This window comes from Bubalus kerabau, chromosome 1, assembly GCF_029407905.1.
Source record: "Bubalus kerabau isolate K-KA32 ecotype Philippines breed swamp buffalo chromosome 1, PCC_UOA_SB_1v2, whole genome shotgun sequence".
NCBI classification, from domain to species: domain Eukaryota; kingdom Metazoa; phylum Chordata; class Mammalia; order Artiodactyla; family Bovidae; genus Bubalus; species Bubalus kerabau.
In genome coordinates, this window is record NC_073624.1 from 6512418 (window position 1) to 6533006 (window position 20589).

The 20589-nt window shown below is 57.8% G+C and overlaps 1 protein-coding gene across 1 annotated transcript in view; it reads left to right on the top strand.

Moving 5' to 3' along the window:
- LOC129641354 (NADH-cytochrome b5 reductase 3) overlaps positions 1-20589 on the top strand; it is a 24894-nt gene continuing 4305 nt past the window's right edge. The window contains exons 1-8 of the mRNA XM_055566090.1: positions 1-151; positions 9548-9679; positions 13112-13184; positions 13548-13654; positions 15794-15923; positions 16374-16457; positions 16660-16745; positions 20164-20263. Coding sequence (XP_055422065.1) covers positions 131-151; positions 9548-9679; positions 13112-13184; positions 13548-13654; positions 15794-15923; positions 16374-16457; positions 16660-16745; positions 20164-20263 — 733 coding nt within the window. The 5' untranslated portion in view covers positions 1-130. The remainder of the gene's footprint in view (positions 152-9547; positions 9680-13111; positions 13185-13547; positions 13655-15793; positions 15924-16373; positions 16458-16659; positions 16746-20163; positions 20264-20589) is intronic.

Genomic DNA, 20589 nt, shown 5'->3' on the forward strand with positions numbered 1-20589 from the left:
CCGGCCTCCCGCCCCCCGCGCGCCGCCACTGGACCGGGCTCGGCGCGGTCCTCCTCCCGGCTGACGCGGCCGCGGGCGGGCCCGGAGCGCGGCGGTGTCGGCGGCGGAGCGAGCGCAGCGCGGCGCCAACATGGGGGCCCAGCTGAGCACGGTAGGCGGGGAGCGGGGCGCCGGCCGCCGCGGGCCGGGGGGGCATCGCTGCGGACCGGAGCCGCGGGCGCCGGGCCTCCATCTCGGGCAGCGCCGACTGCGGCCGGCCTCGGGGTCGGGGCGGGGGGCCCGGCTCGGACGTGGGACGCAGGACCCCACCCGGCCCCGCCCTGCCCGCCGCGCCCCGGCCGTCCCCTGGCGGCCGTGACTCAGGCCCCGGGCTCCTGCCCTCCGGCCCGGCCCTCCCGGCCGAGGGGCGTCGCCCGGAGCCGGGGTTGAGGTGGCCGAGCCTTCCGGGGGAGCCCCGCCCCTCTGCCCGGCCCAGGCGTGCGGGTGTGCGCGCCAGGGATGGGCGAGTGCAGAGTGGGGGCGGTGAAGGAGACTGGGGACCCCGCGTGTGAGTTCATGAGTGTGAACACGTGTGAAGTGTGAACGGTCGCTTCCGTGCGAGTGTGAGATGTGTGTGTGACCGGGGTGTGGGTGTGACGTGTGTGCATGTGCAACCGTGTGTTTAGGGGTGTGTTTAGGTTTTAGGGACGGTGAGTGAGTGTGCAGCTGTGCGGGAGTGTGAACATGTGCGTACCTGCGAGTGTGTGCGTGTGGAGTGGGTGTGTGTGTGTGCACACGTGCAGTGTTGCTGGATCACGGAGTGTTTTTTTTTAACCACCCACCACCCCTGAGCCCTGTTCTGGGCTGCATGCTGGGCTCTAGTTTCTTTTAACCCATGAAACTGGCGAGGCCCCATTTTACAGATGAAGAAAATGCCGCAGGGGCCTTGGCCACCCGCCCGGCTGGCCGAGTCTGAACTCCCAGGGCCGCAAAGTCCACTGTCACGCTGTCATGTTGGCCGGGCCCAGGGCTGCCTCCTTTGGGATTCCTCAGAAGCTGCAGTGGGGGTGGGTGGCCTGTGTTACCCCTCCAGGCTGTGGCCAGGTCTGCCTCCCACACTCTGGTCCCTGGGGCTGGCTGGGGTTCTCTGGGAGCAGGAGGCCCAGAGCCTCTTGCCTGGCCTCCTCCCCCACCTCCGCCCTCTGGCTCTTTGTGGCTCCCCCTTGGGTATAAGGCAGAAAGCCTCCTGGCCTGGCCAGTTTGCTCTGGGTGAGTGGCCCAGCCTGGGACTCAGGGCCATTCAGACCAAGGGGCAGCTTTACTCAGGGCAAGCCTGGGGGCATCGCCCCAGCTCAGTGGAACGTCCTGACTGTGTTCCCAGAAATTGTCTTCCTTCCTTACCGCTCAGCCTTCTACCCCCCAGGCCAGACACCCCCCACCCCTTGCTGTTTTCCCACAGGGCTTCTCACCTTCTAGCCATCCACGTTGCCTGGATTTGTCTCTGCGTCCCTTCGATGAGCTTCCCTGGTGGCTCAGACAGTAAAGAATCCACCTGCAATGCAGGAGACCTGGGTTCCATCCCTGGGTCAGGAAGATCCTCTGGAGGAGGGAATGGCAACCCACTCCAATATTCTGGCCTGGAGAATCCCATGGACAGAGGAGCCTGGTGGGCTGCAGTCCATGGGGTCGCACAGAGTCAGACACGACTGAGTGACTAAGCACGCACCCTGGGATGTGGCTGCTCAGTATTTCTGCTGAGTAGCCAAGGACCCCCTGTAGCCCCTCCGTGAGGGACAGAGCCCCCTGAGCGTCAGGAGATCTGTCCCAACTCCTGAGCCTCCTCTGTCCAAGGGGTGGTGGGATGGTCCCTTCCTCGTGGGCCCTGCTGGGGTCCCCGCTTGGCCCAGAATACCCGGAGCAGACCCCAGCCCTGCCTCCGGGTACAGAGGCTCCACGCAGTCTGCCGGAGGCCCGCTTGGGCTTGGGGCGCCAGACTTTTTATCTGGGACGTGCAGGCCCTGCAAGAGGCCTCCTCCCACTCACGGAAGAGGGGTTAGCTCTGGACTCTGCCAGCCACCGGGGGGTACACGCTGAGGGGTTTAGCCGGCCGGCCCCAACCCTGATTCCCCTGCCCCCAGCACAGATGTGAGCGCTCAGTGGATCCGGACAGGCCACCACCACAGGTAGACTCCAAGGCTTTCTCCTGACCCCGGCAGCCCTGTGCCTAGTCTGTGGTCCCAACCCCCCTGCCCCTGGGCAGCAGGGCTGGGTCTCCCTTGCGGAGGATTGGCTCTGCACCTGCCCCTCCTCCTGGGTTCCCTTCACTCCAAGCCCTGGGCCAGGAGCCCTTCGCTGCAGGACTTCCTCTGCTCCCTCCCACTTCCTGAGAAGGGGGCTATGAGGGAGGTGGACGCTCAGATCCCAGCAGGATAGCTGGCAGGCAGGCGGCAGGCAGGTAAGCCTCAGCACAGGGGGCTGGCACCTGGGGAGGAACACGCCTGCCAGGTGGAGGTCCTGGCAGGTCCCTTTGCCCGCTGAGACCTGACCTGGGTAGAGAGGATGGCAGAGTCCCAGGGTCGGGGGAGGGGGGGGAATTCCAGGGGGTGAGCAGCTGGCAGGGTGCCACATGAGGTGGCAGGGCTACCCCGCCTCTCTGCTCTGTTGGGCAGACTGGGGGCTCCCTGGAGACACCCCGGTGCCCTGTTTTCCTCTCCCTGTCCTATGTTATCAGAGGCGGGGAAAGGCAGGTGGGTTCCGTGGGGGGCAGAGTGTAACCTTTGAGGCACCAGGTCAAGGCCTGGGAGGCAGCTGTCTCCTAGCCCCTGGGGTGGCCGGGGGGAGGTGGTGTGTGTGTATGCGTGCGCGCACGTGTGTGTGCAGTGCACTGAGGAGCTGGGGTGGGGCCTTAGCCTCGTCCGTCCTGTTTACTCTGCCCACTGTTTGCAGGGGTGGCAGGGCGTCCCAACCCCTTGTGGGTCTGGTAAAGCCTCCAGTTTCCCAGAGACAAAGCTTTGACCTTTCCACGGCACCCTTTTCTCTGTCAGCTGTGCCCACTGGGGTTTGTGTCCTGAAGGACCGACTGACAGCAAGAGTCTGCCCACAGCTGCCCCTTGGAAAGGAATTTGTGCAAAGTCCACCCCTGCTCTCTTCAGTGGCCACACTGTCCGCGGGGGCAGAGTTGTGGTCGCGGGGCTCAGTGCACAGACCGAACTGGCTGCCAGTCCTCACCCTGCCTCAGTGTCCTCACTGAAGTAGGGTGGCTGTAGTGCCCGCGTGCTGGACTCGAGGACCTGTGCTCACGCGGAGCAGCCGGGCACAGGGACTGGAGGAAAGGCCGCTAATGTTTACCCATCAGTCCCAGGTCAGCTCCTTCCAGCAGCGGCTCCAGCCCCACCTCTGGGAGGCAGGTGTGTCCGCCAGGAATTCAGGATCCACCCATCTGGCCAATGCCTGGTGGAGGGCCGATTCCTGCCCTCCCCCTGGGGGCATCTGGTCTCTTGTCCTGGTCACTGAAACATTCAGATAAAGTAAGAGAAGTCACAGAGACTGTGGGGTAGCCGCTGGTGCTTGTCCCCATGTGAATTAATCCACAGATATTTACCAAGTCTCTGCTCTGACTGCTGGAGATGAGACACCAGGGCCCTTGCCTCCCTGTGTCTGCCATTCTGCATTGTGATCGCGCGTGGGGAGCTGGCCCAGGCGTGTGAGCCCCAGGCTGGCATCCAGGGCATACGGAGCTGGTGCCTGGAATGTGCAAGTTCTGTGCGAGGGCCAAGGTCAGTGTTGAGGGCTCGCCTTCAGAGCTGTTGACGAATGAGCCTTTTTCACGGCTCAGCACCTACCCTGGGTTGGCATTTGGGGTGGGTGAAAGATTGGAGGAGAGAGACAGGGGATCCGGAGCGCAGACTACCCTGGGCCTTGCCAAGCCGATGAGGAAGGCAGTTGGCCCGTCTCCCACGGCTGAGGGTCAGTAAGGAAATGCAGAGGAAGGTGCTTTGCAGACTGCACATCGAACTGCAGGTCAGGGGTGTGTGTGAGTCGCTCAGTCGTGTCTGACTCTTTGTGACCCCATGGACTGTAGCCCGCCAGGCTCCTCTGGTCCATGGAATTCTATAGGCAAGAATACTGGAGTGGGTTGCCATTTCCTTCTCCAGGGATCTTCCCAAACCAGGAATCGAACCCGGGTCCCCTGCATCACTGGCAGATTCTTTACCTGCCAGCCAGGGGTCCTAGTTATCAAACCTGGCTGTGCATGCACTGAAACAGCTGTGCTGGGAGGAAGGAAAACTCCAGGGAGCACAGCTCCACTTGGCTCTTAATGTCATTTAAGTTTATTTCCAGGGCTGCCGACAACAGTGATTTCCTGCAAATGTAACTTGGCTCAATTTTTTTCCTAAACAATGTTCCCGGTGGATATGCCTTCCCTGATAGATGTGGAAGGGGCCTGGAGCAGAGGAATCATCAGAGTGCCCCACCCTCATCCCCGGGGAGTTGGCAGAGGGCAATGGGGGCTCTGGAAGTCTGCTAAGGGCTTGATTAGCCAGGGAGGGGCCTGGCAGGTGAGATTTGAGGTTTGAGCTGGGCTCTTGGAAGCTAAATAGGAAAGGAATGTGCTGGTTGGATGAGGGAAGGGTATGCAGAGGCCTGAAGCAAAAAAGGCTGGTGACAGGATGGTAGGGACCTTGAGCGTAGGCAGTGGGGAGCCACGTGGTGGGTGTTTGGGGGACGGGGGGAGCGGCCCATTGCTTTGGGCTGCTGGGGCCTGGCTGCGGGAGGTAGGAGATGGGATTTCGGTGGAGCCGGGGATTTGGGCTGTGGGCTCCAGGGCATCTGTCTTGGGAGGCACCTCCAGAAGAACCAGACTACACAGGACTGGGTTTCATGGCCTTGGGCAAGTCACTTAACCTGTCTGAAAAATGGGGACAGCAGTCTCACTCGTCTTGAGTGTGGTCCCTTGAGGACAAACTTTGCTTATCCTTAACTGGATGATAGTCACGGTGCTGCAGCCTGGGATTGAAGTGAGGATTAGCTCAGAGGATTCACCCCCTACTCGTGGAGCAGTGCCAGCTCAGGGCCACGTGTGCTTTTGGGCCATGTGTGCACATGGCCTTTTCCAGCCTTGATGCCCCACGAGCCTTTGGTGGGACCTTCCTGAGGAAGGTGCAGCCTGGAGAGGTGAAGATTCTCTCCTGAAGTCCTGAGCTGGGTCTCAGCCCCGGGTCTCCTGACCCTGGAGTCCTGGGCTGCCAACAGGCCTTTTTTCAATATTTATTTTATTCATTTATTTATTTGGCTGTGTCTGGTCTTAGTTGTGGCACATGGGATCTAGTTCTCCGACCAGGGATTGAACCTGGACCCCCAGCATTGGGAGCGAGGAGTCTTAGCCACTGGACCGCCAGGGACGTCCCCCCCAATGGGCCTTAAATGAAATTCAGGGTGGGAGAAATAGCACATGGTGGTCAGGACATGGTAGGTGGTAGGTAAATGAGCAGGAGACCAGAGACCCTTTGTGAGGCCCTGTGCAGGCCAGGGGTTGGGGGCGGGTGTGTGCTGGGCCAGCTCCCTCGGGCCTTCCCTTTACACCCACTGGCACAGACCAGGGGCCCCGTGGGATGAGGCCTTGGTTGCACGCAGCCTGGAGGCCCCGTCTGCCGGAGAGGCACTAAGCACCATCGATGGTGTTCTGAGCCCCACAAAAGGCCTGTAACCAAAGCTGCGGCTGGGCAACTTGAAGCCGCTGGGCCGGTTTGGGGGGCAGGGCCAGGCCTGGTGTGGAATCCTGGTGCCTGTGTTCTTCCTTCGCTTGTGGTGGGGGCCCCATGAGGGTGGTAGAGAAAGCTCCTGTGTGTGTGTGTGCGCACGCACGCACATGTGCCCACACTCCCCAGGTTATAGTCTGTGACCTCAGCCCTCTACCTCGTCTCATGTCCCAGCTCCCCTGGGTGGTAGGCCAATCAGTGGCCCTGACCTTCTTTCCATAGATAAGAACTCCAAGGCTCAGAGAGGCCTCAGGTACTGGCAGGGCTTCCAGGAAGGGAGGGAGCATTGAGACTGGGCCTAGAGAGGGGAGGATCTTCTCAAGAGGTCTGCAGAGGAAGCAGAGAGGCCTCCCTGCAGGCAAGGAACTGGGCTCTGAGCTTCCTGGCGGCCAAGGAAAAGGGGGAACTTGCGCGGAAGAATATGCACGGTTGTCTACCGTGAGAACCAAGCTCAGGGAGGTACCCTAGGGAGGCCGAGTGAACAAGCTGTGAGACCGTTTCCTTGAGAACCAGTGTTTGGGGAGAACTTTGGGTTCTTGACCTCACTGTTTGAACTGCTAGTGTGGACTGCCTTCCTCACTTTTAATTTTGAAATAATTTCAAACTTACAGTAAGTTTGGAAGAGTGCATAAAAGAGCCCTTATATACTCTTCACCAAAATATACCACATGTTAACATTTGTTGTATTTACCTTATTATTGTGTGTGTGTATTTTAAACCGTTTGAGAGTAGATGACATTAAGTTAATTCTTTGCCTCTAAATACTTGTGTCTGTCTCCCAAGAACAAGGACTTGCTTTTGCATAACTGCAGGATGGTGATCAAATCAGAAACATACAGTGCTATCGTCTAATCCGTGGGCCTTAATGCATGTTCTGCCAGTTGTCTCAGGATTGTCCTTTACAGCTGTGTTCTCTTCCCCCCGGCCCAGAATCAAATTCAGAACTGCCCATTGCATTTTTCCTGCAGTTTTTCTGTCCCTTTAGCCTCTGTACAGTAAGTCTCCTCCATACGAACCTTGCCCCTATTCTTCAGGGGAAGTGGTGGTTTTCCCAGCGACTCAGAACACAGAAACACAGGGGTGTAGAGTACATCCCTTACCCACGAACCTGCAAGTTGCAGACTTTCAAAGATGCGAACGTGTGTTCCATCCGCGTGAGGCGTGAATGAGAGCACACTGTCTTGCTTGCCCTCCATCTCCTCTACTGGCGGTCCTTCAGCTCCACCATTTCCCACCTCTTCTCCCGTCTCCAGTCCGTGACTCTTCTTGTCTGTTGACTCAGTGCCAGGCCCTGTGTGCCAGCTGTTGTACTGGAATACTGTATTTATCAAGGTCCTCTCCTGTAAGATTTTAAGTGTTGTCTTTATTTTTTGTTTGTGTATCATTTGTGCGAGAAGTATTATAAGCCCAGTACAGTACAGTACAACATAGCCGATTGTGCGAGCTGGGTGCCTGTGTCAGACTTTCGAACAAATTGGACTTCACAAAAGCGTTCTCGGGACGGAACTTGTTCGTCGGTAGGGGACTACCCTGTCTTCATTTCCTCTGACTGCATATAAATTGTCACAAACTAGGTGGCACAAAGCAATCGAAATTCCTTCTCCCACACTCTGGAGGCCCGAAGTCTGAAATCGGGGTACTGGCAGGGCACGCTCTGGAGGCCGAGGAGAGGGTCCTTTCCTCCTTCATGCAGCCCTCTCCCCTGAATCTTCTCTCTCTGAGAAGGACACTTGTCATGGGATTTGGGGCCTACTGGCAGAATCCAAGAGGATATCACGTCCAGATCCTTAGTTTCCTTTTTTTTTCTCCTGGTTAATTTATTTCGGCGGCACTGGGTCTTCGTGCTGTGAGAGCTTTCTCTTGTCGCGGCGAGCGGGGGCTACTCTTCGCTAGGGTACCCGGCTTCTCATGCGGCGGCTTCTCTCGTTGTGGAGACGGGCTTTTGGGGTGTGTGTTTCCATAGTTGCGGTGCGGGGACTCCAGGAGGTGCAGCTTGTGGGCTTTAGGGCACAGGCTCAGTATTTGTGGCGTTTGGGCTTTCCTTACCCTGCGACATGTGGGATCTTAGTTCCCCGACCAGGGATTGAACCCCTGCATCGGCAGGCGGATTCTCATCCACTGTACCACCAGGAAAGTCCTCCTTGGTTTAATTACAGCTGCAAAACCCCTTTTTCCATCCCCACGATCTGGGTGGACAGATCTTTTGGGGGCCACCCTGCAACCCACCAGAGCCTCCTTTAATCTGGAACCCGTTCCTCAGCCTCCGTTTCTCGTGGCCTTGATATTTTTGAAGAGTCGTGCCAGTGGTCCCAAAGGACGGCCCCTCGGTGTTTGCTCATGTTGGAGGTGGGTCCCAAAGAAGGCACGGGGCAGTGCCGGCCCCTCTCGCTCCATGTCAGGCGTTGTCTGGTGAGCCTGGCCCCTTTCCTATGCTGCTCGCTGGTCAGGGTGGGGTCTGCCAGGTTCTCTACTGCAGGGTTGGTCTGAGCGGTCTTGAGGCTGTTCTTGTCTTCTCCTTGGGTCTTGCTTGTGGTCTAGTTTGTGGAAGCTGCCCAGGACGCGACTTCCAGATGGCCCAGGGTAGCCGCTGCACCCACGTACACGCCCAGTGAGGTCACAGGCCTGCTGGGGGACAGCCTGGGTTAGCCGCTTTCCATGGCTGAGTTCCGTCTTGACAACCAGGAAGTGTGTTTTCTGATCCCCATTTCACCGACGGAGAAGCAGGGCAGAGAGGCTCAGTGGTTTTGCTTCCTAGGGACAAACACAGCTAGAAAGAGCAGCAGGCTAGTTGCCTTTCTTTGCAAGGATGTCCTCCCCAGGTAAAACCTAAGCAGTTTTATCTGCCCATGTGATTTGAGTTTTCTCTGTCTTCAAAGTATCCAGACCACCTCTGAGGGTCTTTGTGAGGCTGAGAGCACGGGGCAGGGGTGCAGGGGGCTGGCGAGGAAGAGCCCCTTAGAGCCACATAGCAGGTTGAGCATGATGTTGAGGGCGAGGACTGATGTTATAAGAGCGTGGCTGGGGAGGCAGGTGGACTAAGCCTTGAATTCCAGCCCCCCACCTGCCAGCTGTGTGCCTTTGGGTGAGTTGCTTCGCCTCCCTGAGCCGTTCCCTTGTCTGTAAAGCGGCAGTGACGTCAGCACCTTCTTCAGGGTCGTTGTGAGGTTAACCCCCGTGTGGGGCTCGGCACGGTGCAGAGAGCTTCGGGGGACCTTGCAGATCACCTTTGTCCAGTTCAGTTCAGAGGAGGGGAAAGGACTCGACCAGGGTCACCCAGCCAGCAAGGAGCAGAGCTTCCCAGCGTCCAGCTCAGTGCCCTGGCTGCCCCTCACACCTGAAAGCAGAACCCCAGGGCTCAGGGGTTTGTCTGTAGAGAGCTAGCACTTGACATCACTTAATGCAGGGAGATTGACTCAAGGAGGGAGGAAGGGAGCACAGATACGCAGTACTCAAGGTTAAGCACAGGTACTTGGGAACTTTGTTCTGAGCTTCCTGGCAGCCATAGTGAAAAGGGGCTACATGCTCAGTTACATAGCTTTCTTTGTCCCTGTTCCTCAGGGGAAATGGAGCTTTTCCAGTGACGTAGTAACACCCTGATGGGTTTCATGAGTTTGAGTTTTGTATTAATAGCGTCTCCCAGCTGGCACCAAGATGGAGCCAGGGTGGGGATGGTGATGAAGTGGGAAGAGGATGTTCCTGGCAGAGGAGTGGTCCAGAGGTGTGGACCAACTGGTGTGTTTGGGGGAAGGGCAGGGGGCAGACCCTCCCCGGGGCCAAGCTGACCTCTTGGGTCTGCCCTGTCGTTTCAGTTGGGCCACGTGGTCCTCTCCCCAGTCTGGTTCCTGTACAGCCTGATCATGAAGCTGTTCCAGCGCTCCACCCCGGCCATCACGCTCGAGAATCCAGATGTCAAGTACCCGCTGCGGCTGATTGACAAGGAGGTCAGTGCAGGGCCCGAGGGGTCATGGGGCACGGGTACCTCTTTTTCCTTCTCAGCATCAGAGCATTTCATGGGCATCTACTGTGTACTTAGGGCATGGACCCTCGTGAAGTAGATCCTATTATTTGCCCATTTTACAGATGGGGAAAGTGAGGTGATGTCCATTTCTAAGGTCTTCCCAGGTGGCGCTAGTGGTAAAGAACCTGCCTGCCAATATAGGAGACATAAAAGATGTGGGTTCAGTCCTCTGGAGGAGGTCCTGGCATCCGACTCCAGTGTTCTTGCCTGGAGAATCCCATGGACAGAGAAACCTGGCGGGCTGCAGTCCATGGAGTCCCAAAGAGTCGGACATGACTGAAGCGACTTGGCATGCATGCACGCATATCCATTTCTAAGGCTACCAGTAAATTACTGAGGGATTTGAACCCGGGTCTCTGACCACAGAGCAGGTTCTCTGAGCTACACTTACTATCCCACAGAAAATCAGAGTGGGAGGGATGCTGTAAGGACTTTTGGGTCCAGATACCCATTTAACAGATGTGAAAACAGAGGGCAAGAGAGGATTAACTCGGGTCACATTGTGAGTTAGGGGTTGGGTTAGCACTCAGGCCTAGGCCTTGTGGTCATCCGAGGTGCCGCATCCCAGGGCCCCTTCCTTAAAGACAAGGTCTCCTCCCCTCTCCCTCCCTCACTCCCAGGCCCACCCACTCAGAGCCCCTAGAGTCCTGATTCCCTGCATGTTCCCGTGATCTCGACTGTGGCTGGGTCTGCACCTCCGGCAGGCTCACTCCTGCCCTTCCCCTCTGATGCTTTTCCTTTTTCAAACCTCCGATCGTGGTTTTGATTTAAAACCATCCTCTCCCCATCTTTGCCCAGCTGCCTACCCTGTAGGGCCGCCTCCCTCCTCACCATCAAAGCCTCCCCCGTGCTATTTCTGGCCACAGGCAGCTGCCTCAGAAGGGGTGTGGCAGGGAGGAATTGAGTCATGGGGCAGAGAAAGCCAGTCACCTGCTGCAAGCCTGAATCCCAGGCTCTGGTCTGTGCCCCGGGCTCCATGTTAGATCTGGAGCGCCTGTGACCGTAATTGTACCAGGAGTTCTTCTTAGAAGTCGAAAACAAGAAAGGCCAAAAAAAAAAAAAGACCACTTCCCAGATGAGACCAGACTTATCCTTTCAATATATCCTGTACAGTTTCTTCCTACTAAAATGAAATCACAACGTTTTGAATCCTTTTCCTTTCATAAAGTTCTTTTTCCTTGTTTTTTTTACCACGTGGCTCGTGGGATCTTAGTTCCCGGACCAGGGATCGAACGCCAGCTACGGCAGTGAAAGCCCAGAATTCTAACCCCTAGGCCACCAGGGAATGCCCTTGTTACTGTTTTTTAATTCCAGAAGTAATGTATGATTTACATGTGCTCACTGTAAAAATTGTACTTTTATAAAAAAAAGCACATATTTGTACGTGCTCTGTTCTCAAGGTGTGAATGTTCCCCTCCCCCGCACCGTGACCCCTGTGCAAGAGGGTCCCATTCACGGGTCATCATGAGCCTTTCCTGGTGTCACACTGGTTATGTACATGACGTGTGGATGTTCAGATGTGTGTATACTTAGTTTCTCTAATAACCTGACATTTTTACCTGTCTGTACAACATGGACTTCCCTGGTGGCTCAGACAGTAAAGAATCCACCTGCAATGCCTGAGATGCAGGTTTGATCGCTGGCTCGGGAAGATCCCCTGGAGGAGGAAATGGCAACCCACTCCAGTATTCTTGCCTGGAGAGTCCCCATGGACAGAGGAGCCTGGCAGGCTACAGTCCAGAGTCAGACACGACTGAGCGACTAACAGTTTCCCTTTCACACACAGCACAGACACCTTTTCATGTCTAACCCAAAGCCGATTCATTCTGTTTGACAGCTCTTTGGTATTTTGTCACAGGGATGTCCGCAGTGGACCCTCCAGGCCCCTTTGATTGAGCAGGTGGCGAATGTCCGAGCAGTTACCCTCCCCCATTGTAGCCTCCTGGTGGCTTTGCAGGGTCAGCAGGTGGACTTGCTCTTGCTACTTGCTGTGGCACAGGGACGGTCCCGGCTGCCTGCCCTTCCCCTCTCCGAACGGGACTGGACCAGGTGACGGGCAGGGTCGCCCTGAGCCCTGAGAGTCTACTGCTCAGCTTGTCATGGCCAGCGGCTTCCTGGAGACAGCAGCGTGCCAAGCCCTCTCAGACGTTAGCTCGTGACTTTTGCTGTCCTGGGCTAGAGGTTGTCGAACACAGTAATCAGCAGGGTCTTTGCCTCATTTCTGTTCTTCCTCCAAAAATGTCTGGCATGTGGATTTCTGACCTCAAACCCCAGGACTGGTTGATAATCCTGGAATCCACTTGCAGGAGGCCTTGGGCCTCTGTTTGCAGCTGGACTGTGGGGCAGAGAGACCCACCGGCCTCCAACAAGCCCTGCATCCTGAGTGGGGGCTGGGTGCCGTCTTTCCTGAGATCCAGGCCTCCTGCCCCACCTCGCTCACTCCAGTGATGCTCTGGCCCTTTGGAGGTCTCTTGACCCTCCCTGGGTGGTAGCACTGTCCCTCACTGGACCTTGCCTCCTGTGAGCACGAACACAAGTGCTGGACAGCTAGCTGCCTGTCTTTCCAATGGCCCCCCCACAGCCACCGTCCTGCAGCGCCTGGTGCAGGGGAGACCCCCTCAGGGGCCTTCTGGAGCCCAGTCAGGAGGACTGGGTTCACATCCTAGCTCTGACACTGGGACGCTTGCCTCCCTGGCCTCTGTTAAGACCAGCCCCCATCCTTGGCCCAGCCTTGGTCCTAAGCCGCCTCTGTCCCGCCCTGGAGGGGCAATGGCCTTTGCCCGTTGACCATGCCCTGGGTGCGCATGGCCATGTCCACCTCCCGGGCAGTGAGGCTGCCATGCCTCCTGCCCTGCGTAGCCCTGCCACAGTCATGCCATCCTGCCTTTTGGGGGCTTTTAGCTTAGTGGCTTCTAGAACCCCTCTCTCAAGTCCCAGCCCCAAGACTCACAGGAGCCTTGTCTCAGCCCTCCCCACTCTGTGGTCAGCCTCCAGGCTCTTCCTGCCACCCCAGGACAGGACACTTCTCAAGCTATGGCAGAGGTGGTTCCTTCCCTCCTGCCCCTGGAAGCCCTGGAATTTTCTGGGCCATTTGGCAGCCTCCCTTTGGGATCTGGAGCTCGCTTCCTGCCCCAGCCACCTTGCTCTGTGGCCCTGGGTGGGTCACTGCCCTCTCGGCCAATGAGAACAGAACACTTGCAGTGTGTGGCTGACCTCTGTGCCCTCACATACACACGTGTGTGCAGGACATGTGTCCACCTGTCAGTGTCATCTCTGGTGCTGGGGCAGGGTGGGGGCTCTGGGTCCGGTGGCCCCTCTGCCCTGGGTGTCGTCCAGCAGCTCGGCCTCCTTGCAGGTCATCAGCCATGACACCCGGCGGTTCCGCTTTGCGCTGCCGTCGCCTGAGCACATCCTGGGCCTCCCTGTTGGTGAGTGCAGCCCCGACCCAGCCCACACGGAGCCAGCGCTGGGAAAGGGAGGTGGGGGGCGGGGGCTTTACATTTCAGTGAGAGCAGGGAGGGCTTCAAGGAGGAGGTGTCAGCCATCCCAGGCCTTCGAGGATGAGTGTCACAGTGAGAGGGCAGAATGCTCCAGTGTCCCTGGCAGTGGCCCCAGCACGAGCAAAGGCAGAGAGCTGGGATGTGATGGGAGTCCCTGGGGTGGGGGGCGGTGAAGGGTACAGCAGGTGCCGTCTGTTCAGGCTGTGGTGGGGCGCAGGGAAGTGGGTTGACAAGATCCAGGGGACGCTGCGGGATGGTCCCAGGCCCAGACTCACCCCCGCCATCCTGCAGGCCAGCACATCTACCTCTCGGCTCGAATCGATGGAAACCTGGTTATTCGGCCCTACACTCCCGTCTCCAGCGATGACGACAAGGGCTTTGTGGACCTGGTCATCAAGGTGAAGCCTTGGGGCCACAGCTGGGTGGGGTGGGGGTGACCACATCACAGCCCAGGCCTCCACGGGGCCCACGCACCCCAGAATCTGGCCTCTGAAGGCCCTGTGCTCTCTGAGCCTGGTCTCGGAGTGAGGGGCACCCTGTGGTTCTTAGCACAAGCTGAGCATGGGGTCTCAGCAGAGGGCAGGGGGTGGGATTCAGGCTCAATGTCTTCAAACCAGGACAGATGGTCTGCCGGAGAGGAAGCAGGCAGGCCCACCAGCTCATGCAGGGCCCACCTTCCACTCGCAGATGGGGGAGGCCTGGGGAGCTGGGCGCCCGCTCACCCTTGAGAAGCACCCCACAGGCCCTCTGGGGGTACAGTGTGGGGCTCATGGGTCCTTGTGTGGGCACTGGGGTGAGGGGCTCTCTGGGATCCCCCACCAGTCAGGGGGTGGGTGCACACCATGGGGAAGATAGAGCCATTAGAAGCAACAGACCAGAGAGACACAGACAACCCAGAAAGGATCTTAAAAAACAAGACACTGAGCAGAAGGAGAAGTGATGCCTCTAACCCAGTACATTTTTCTGAAAATTAGAAACACAAGCTTTACAGCAGTGAGTCACTTTCTCTGATTACACACCCAAAAAGTGGGAACCTGCCAGAGCTGGTGGTGGGTGTGGGGTGTCAGACACCTTCCCCAGTCAAGGCCCAAACCACAACCCCCAGCCACAGCCACCCTGGCTCAGCAGTCCCCCGGGGGCCTGGCTTACTGTCCCAACGCTGCTGTGCAGGCCCCAGGCCCCCTCACTGGACCCCAGGATGGGGGATGGGGCAGAAACAGACCCCCGCTGGGCTGCAGCTTCAGCCCTGGGGGCTTCAGGGTCCTGGGCTGGGCGCTGGGTCTGTGAGGGCAGGAAGGGAGCTGGCCTGGCAGTCCTGGCTCTGGCCTGGGTCCCTTCTTTGCTCAGTGTCACTCAGGCCACACGCCGGGTGCCCAGCCCACCCGGCTTTGGGAGCCTGTCTTTGGCTGGAGAGTGGGCACTGAACAGGTGGGCACACACAGGTCAGTGCTTGTTCTGGGGACGGACGCTGGAGCTGGGGCGGGGTGATGGCGGCTGTGCCCCACCTCGTCCCTCTCAGCAGGCAGCCGTGAGGCGAGTAGGTGGAGATGGAGGGAAAGGACCCTCCCAGTGCAAAGGCCCTGGGGTCAGGAGGAGGCTTGAGGACTTGAGGGCCAAGAAGGGGAGAAGTCAGTGGGGCTGGGCAGAGCCTTGGAGGCCCTGCAGGGAGGAGGGCTTTGTCCAGAAGGAACGGGAAGGTGGTGAGGGTTCATGCATCTCTTCTTGCTGAACTCACCCCAGCCGGATGTGGAGGAGGTGTTGGGGCGGGGGGATTCAAGTAGAGGATGAAACGCTCACGAGGACCAGGTCCTTCCTGGCTTGGAGACCTCGTGGCCCACTTGGTTCACCCTAGGTAAAGGTCAGAGCGCTGGCCTGGCACAGAGTGGGCTCTGCCCACTCTCCTCCCCGACCCCAGACACACAGACATGTCGGCTGTCCTGCAGCCACGAGTTCTCCCCTCCGCACCCCAGAGGCTCCAAGCCCTGTGAGGCCCCTGGCCTTGGCACACTCTGCCCTGCCCCCTCTCTGCCCACTCCTGCTTGCCCTTCAAGACCCAGCACAGATGCCCCTCTGTCCTGGAGCTCCTCCTCTGTCTGCCCGTCTCTTTTTCGAGGGTTGTGGCTGCATCCCTTTTTCCCAAAGCTGAAATCCCAAAGGGCACAGAAAAGGAAATTGTTCCAAGAGTGATGTTTTCATGGCAACGCAAAGCAGAAAGAACTGAACAGCCACCAGCAGGGCCCGCACTGGGCTGACAGCCGTGGGAATCTCCTGCCGGGAGGGGTCACGGACACGGGTCTTGGCAGAACATTGCACTTCAGGCCCTCGGGTCGGCTGCCGTGGACACCAGGCTGGTGCTTTGCCCTCCAAGGGGATGTTGCGGGGAAGGCAGGCCCCCGGGGGGGACGGGGCACAGACAGGTAAGTTCTGACAGGTGGGAGGAGCACCGAGTGAGCAGGCCACACGCAGCCGCAGAAGACCCCGGAGCTCACCCTGGCAGCCTGGGAATGGGGGCTGAGGACGGTGCGTGTGTCTCTCAGGTTTACTTCAAAGACACCCATCCCAAGTTTCCCGCTGGAGGGAAGATGTCCCAGTACCTGGAAAGCATGAAGATTGGCGACACCATTGAGTTCCGGGGCCCCAACGGGCTGTTGGTCTACCAGGGCAAAGGTGACCTGGGCTGGACTCCCCAAGGGCCCGGCGGGTGAGGTGGATGTTGGTACAGGTCCCGCCCCTGCTGCTGCCTGGAAGGGTGACCCTGTAGGGCAGGCCACCTCCTCTCCGGGGCCTCATTTCCCCAGCTGTTAGGGATCAAGGTGGCCGGTGCAGGGGTTGTAGATCAGCCTTGGGGGGCACATCCAGCCCACAGAGTAGCTCTGTCAGGCTGAAAGCAAACCAGGGGAGGGCTGAGCTGGGGCCCCTGCTTCTCCAGCCTCCTGCTACTCTTGGCATTTGAGCTGGCCCTAGTCCCCCCGCTTCCCATCCCCTTCACCTGACTGGCTGGGGGGGTAAGGTGGTCACCACACCCAAACCCTTGAGATGGGGCAGGATCTCCAGCCCGTCTGACCCCCAAGCACGGTGTGTTTGAGAACTGGGTCTCACCCCGTCTGCTCTCCCCAGGAAAGTTTGCCATCCGTCCAGACAAGAAGTCCGACCCTGTCATCAAGACGGTGAAATCTGTGGGCATGATCGCAGGAGGAACGGGTATGTGGACCTGGATCCCTGCCTGAGTCCCTGGCGGGCGGAGTTGTTGAGTCGGGGGCAGCGTGTGGGATGCCACACAGGTTACGAGCACCCGGGAGCTGCCTGAGGTCAGGGTTGTCCTGGCACCTCCCCGGGCATCTGCCTGGAGCTGTGTGTATGCAGCAGGCACTTACACAGCGTGTGGGGGTGGCTCATTTTGCAGGCATCACCCCAATGCTGCAGGTGATCCGCGCCATCATGAAGGACCCTGATGACCACACCGTGTGCCACCTGCTCTTTGCCAACCAGGTCAGTGGGCGGTCCTGAGGTCTGTAGGCCCAAGGGTAGGGTGCCGGGCAGGCACTGCTCAGGGGTCTGCAAGGCACTGCGGAGATGCTCACAATGGCTGGAAGGTGTGTTGAGTGTTTTGTGCACAGCAGCCTTGCAGCAGCTGGTGAGGTTGGGCAGAGCTAGAGCGTCTGACCCGAGCAGGGCTGCTTGGTTTGGGGGGTAAGGCCCCTGGAGCACCCCCACACCGAGACTGGCTCCCCTGGCCGCTTCCTCGGCACCTCAGCACTCTCTCTACCGCCCATGGAATTTGGGACCCACCAGGGACATGGGAAGAGCCTGAGGGTACGTCTGCACAGATGAGGTGCAGAGGACGCACCCACACGAGGTCCCTGAGCTGGGGGTGTTGGGCTCAGGTTCGGACCTGGGCTGTCTGGCTCCCGAGCACATGTCCTCCTCCCCACGCCTGCCCCTTGCCTGCCTGCCCTGGCCTGCTGTGTGGCCTTGGACAAGTCATTCTCCCTCTCTGGGCTTCCCTGTCTCCCTGAGGAATGAGCCGATAAAGCCCGGTCATCACGAGGATCTCTCCAGGCTCAGCGTTTCATGACTGAATATGTGGATTTTGTAGTGAGGCCCCTTTGTGGGGAGGCTCAGATGGGACACCCCCTGCCTGCGTGGGGGCACGTGCACCAGGCCCCCCGCACCTCTCAGATGTGGTTCAGGTCAGCCTGCCCTGGGTCCGTCTGGCCCAGGCTCTGCCCTGTCCATCTGCGAGGACGCTGAGCCCAGAGGGGAAAGATTGGCCTGAGGTCCCTGGACTCCCACACAGCTGCAGAAAACTGCCCTGAGGTCAACCAGCGTGGCCTTGATCAGGCCCAGGGGTGGGTGGACAGAGCCAGAAACTCCAGGCTGGCCGGTGGGGTGAGCGGGTGGGCTGCACTCGGTTTGGTGGTGCTGGGCAGTCTCCGAGGAGGCCTTCCGTTGCCTGAAACGGCGTCGTTTTGCCCGTCGGTGGGAACAGTGGCTTCTGTCATCTGTTTCTGCATTTAGTCAGTGTGGTGTCACAAGTCACGTAGCCTCTGAAAGTTCCACTCCACGCTTGCGAGGGAGCGAGAGTGAAAAAAGTGCAAAAAAAAAAAAGTATCGTGTGAAAATCGTTCTGACCTCAGCGTCCCGCTGGAGGGTCTCAGGGACCTCAGGGGTCCGCAGGGAACCCCACAGGGGGAACCACGGCTTTGCTCCAGTCGGGCTGTTGCCTCTCCCTCCTTGCCCTTGTGACGTGCGTGCTTGGCTTGGACGGGGGCCGCAGCCGCTTCAATTCCCCATCTCCAGTGTAGGGTAACAGGGGCCCACCTCTCAGGACCGTGTGAGGACTGAGGTGGCCTGGGACAGGAGCGCTTAACATTGCAGATGCATGCGTTCTTCCTGGAGGCACCGGGTGGCCGGGAGTGGAGGCCGGTGGGGACCCAGGGCGAGGAGGGAAGCCCCACTTTCAGAAGGGCGTCAGGGAGACAATAAGCAGCAGGGCAGCCCGGTTCTTGGGCAGGGAGACTGATGTTCTGAAGGCGTCGGTTCTTCAGAAAGTAATACTCAGAAGTCCCAGTAGGATCATTTTTTTCCTTTTATGATATGACAAAATGATGCACTGTGGCCTGGAAGACAAAGTATACATGGGCAGCCAAGAAAATTTTGAAAAAGAAGAGAGACAAGGAAGAATACTAAGAAGTGTCAGTGATGAAAATAGCACGGCTCTGGAGCCACACGTGAGACCTGGGTTTACTGGACTGGCTGTGTTTCTGGGTAACACAGCGGGAAGTCTGGACTGTGCTGGAACATGCTAGATATGTGGCTGTTTACACTGAGGCTAGTTAAGATGAAATAAAATGAAAAGCTCCCTTTCCCAGTCTCACTAGGCACATGTTGGTTCCATAGTCTCCTGTGACCAGTGGTTAGTTTCCCTCTTGGATAACACAGATCTAGAACATTCCCATCATTATAGAAGGCTCGGTTGAACAGCCCTGACCTAGAAGCAGACCTGAGTGTAAATGAGACTCTATATCTGATGCAGGTGACATGTCAAACCTGAGGAGACGAAAAGGAGTGTTGGGTTAGTTGCTGTGCACTTGGGAGAAGTGAAGTAGGTCCCTACCTTACTTATAGAAAAATGAAGTATAGGTTAAGGATATATGTGTGAAAAAGTGAAGCTTTAAAAGTAGAGGGCGAGCCTTTTTAAATACAAGAAGTATTACTGAATGAGTGAACAAAGATGGTCAGGCTAAGCAAGACACTGGAGGAGAGCCCGTCAAAGACTGATGGAGCCATCTGCTTAAAAATGAAAAGCTCCTCTGGGGAAAAAGTTCGCAAAGAGTCGGACACAACTGAGCGACTGAACTGAACTGAACTGATAAATAAGGTAGAAAGATACACAACTGAGGATGAGACACATAATGTATCATCAATAAAAATATCCTTCATATAAAAAGTTTTTACAAACTAGTAAGAAAAAAATATGAGCAGACCAGTGACAAGCTTATTAATAATAAAAGATAAAACACAAGCTTTATTTTCCATCAATCTGATTGGCAAAGCTTAAATGAGCATTACCTAGTCCTGGTAGAGGTGTAGAGGAATGAGTACCCCAGGACTCCCTGCTGGCGTGTGTGTTGGTTGTAACCTACGTGGGGAATAAAGCAGCAGCTTGTATTGAAGGCCCTAACTATGTGGAATTGTCTGCCCTGGACTCCACTTCCTCAAGTTGATCCTAAGGAATTGACAGGGCGCTGAGGGTGGTCAGAGAGGTGTTCACAAAGGAGGGTGGTCAGAGAGGTGTTCACAAAGGAGGATGTTCAGAGGATTTCCATCCCTCTCGTTGCCTGCCTGTCCCAGCGGGGGGCTCAGGAGAGGTCAGTGAGCGGGTGACCTTTGCTGGTTGACAGTGCTCTTTGTCCCTAGTTTCACAACAGTCCTATGAGTCAGTCGTGCCGCTCACTGACCAGAGGAGCCAGATCTGAGTGACCTGCAAACATTCCAGGCAAATCTATGCTTAGGAATGGAAAGAGGGAACATTTCCGGAGTAGATTGCTAACACTCCCTGGGGGTCTAGGAAGGCTTCCTGGAGGAGGTGAAACAAGCTGAACTCTACAGGGTCGCGTGGGGCTGGCTGAGTGAAGTCAGCGGGGTGAAGGTGGGGAGCTGCACGCCAAGCAGAGGGATCAATGTGCGCAAGGTTGCGGGTTGTGTGATGTGGGGAGTCGCATCTATAGTCCCTAAATTATGGACCTGTTGATACAGCCTGAGATGCCAGAACATAAAAAGACTTGGACTTTCCCTGGAAGCTTTGCCAAGCGTGTGGCCCACGGGTGGGCGGGATGACCAGGGTCTCCAAGGGCAGTCCCTGTCGCTGTCCCTCCTGACCACTGGGCCCTGTCCACTCCCCCAGACCGAGAAGGACATCCTGCTGCGGCCCGAGCTGGAGGAACTGAGGAACGAGCACTCTGCGCGCTTTAAGCTCTGGTACACGGTGGACAAAGCCCCTGAAGGTGAGTGTGCCCGGGCGGGTGGGCGCGCTGGCCCATGCGTGCCTGTGCTGCAAGCCCTCTGCCAGGTGGAGCCTTCTGTCCGCGAGATCTCCCTTGGTCTAGCTCACGGTGGTCCTGTGAGAGGAGGGCAGTGAGGAAAGAGGGATCAGAGAGGGGAGGTAAGTGCCCCACAGCGCACAGCGAGAAAACCCCAGAGCTGGGACTTGAACTCTTGTCTGCCTCTTATGGAGCCCTAGGCCTCCCCCTGCCTGCACTGCTGGACATAGAAGACCGGCGTTCTCCCCTCGAGCTGGGGCCAGTGCTGGGGGCGAAGGGTGATCGTTTCC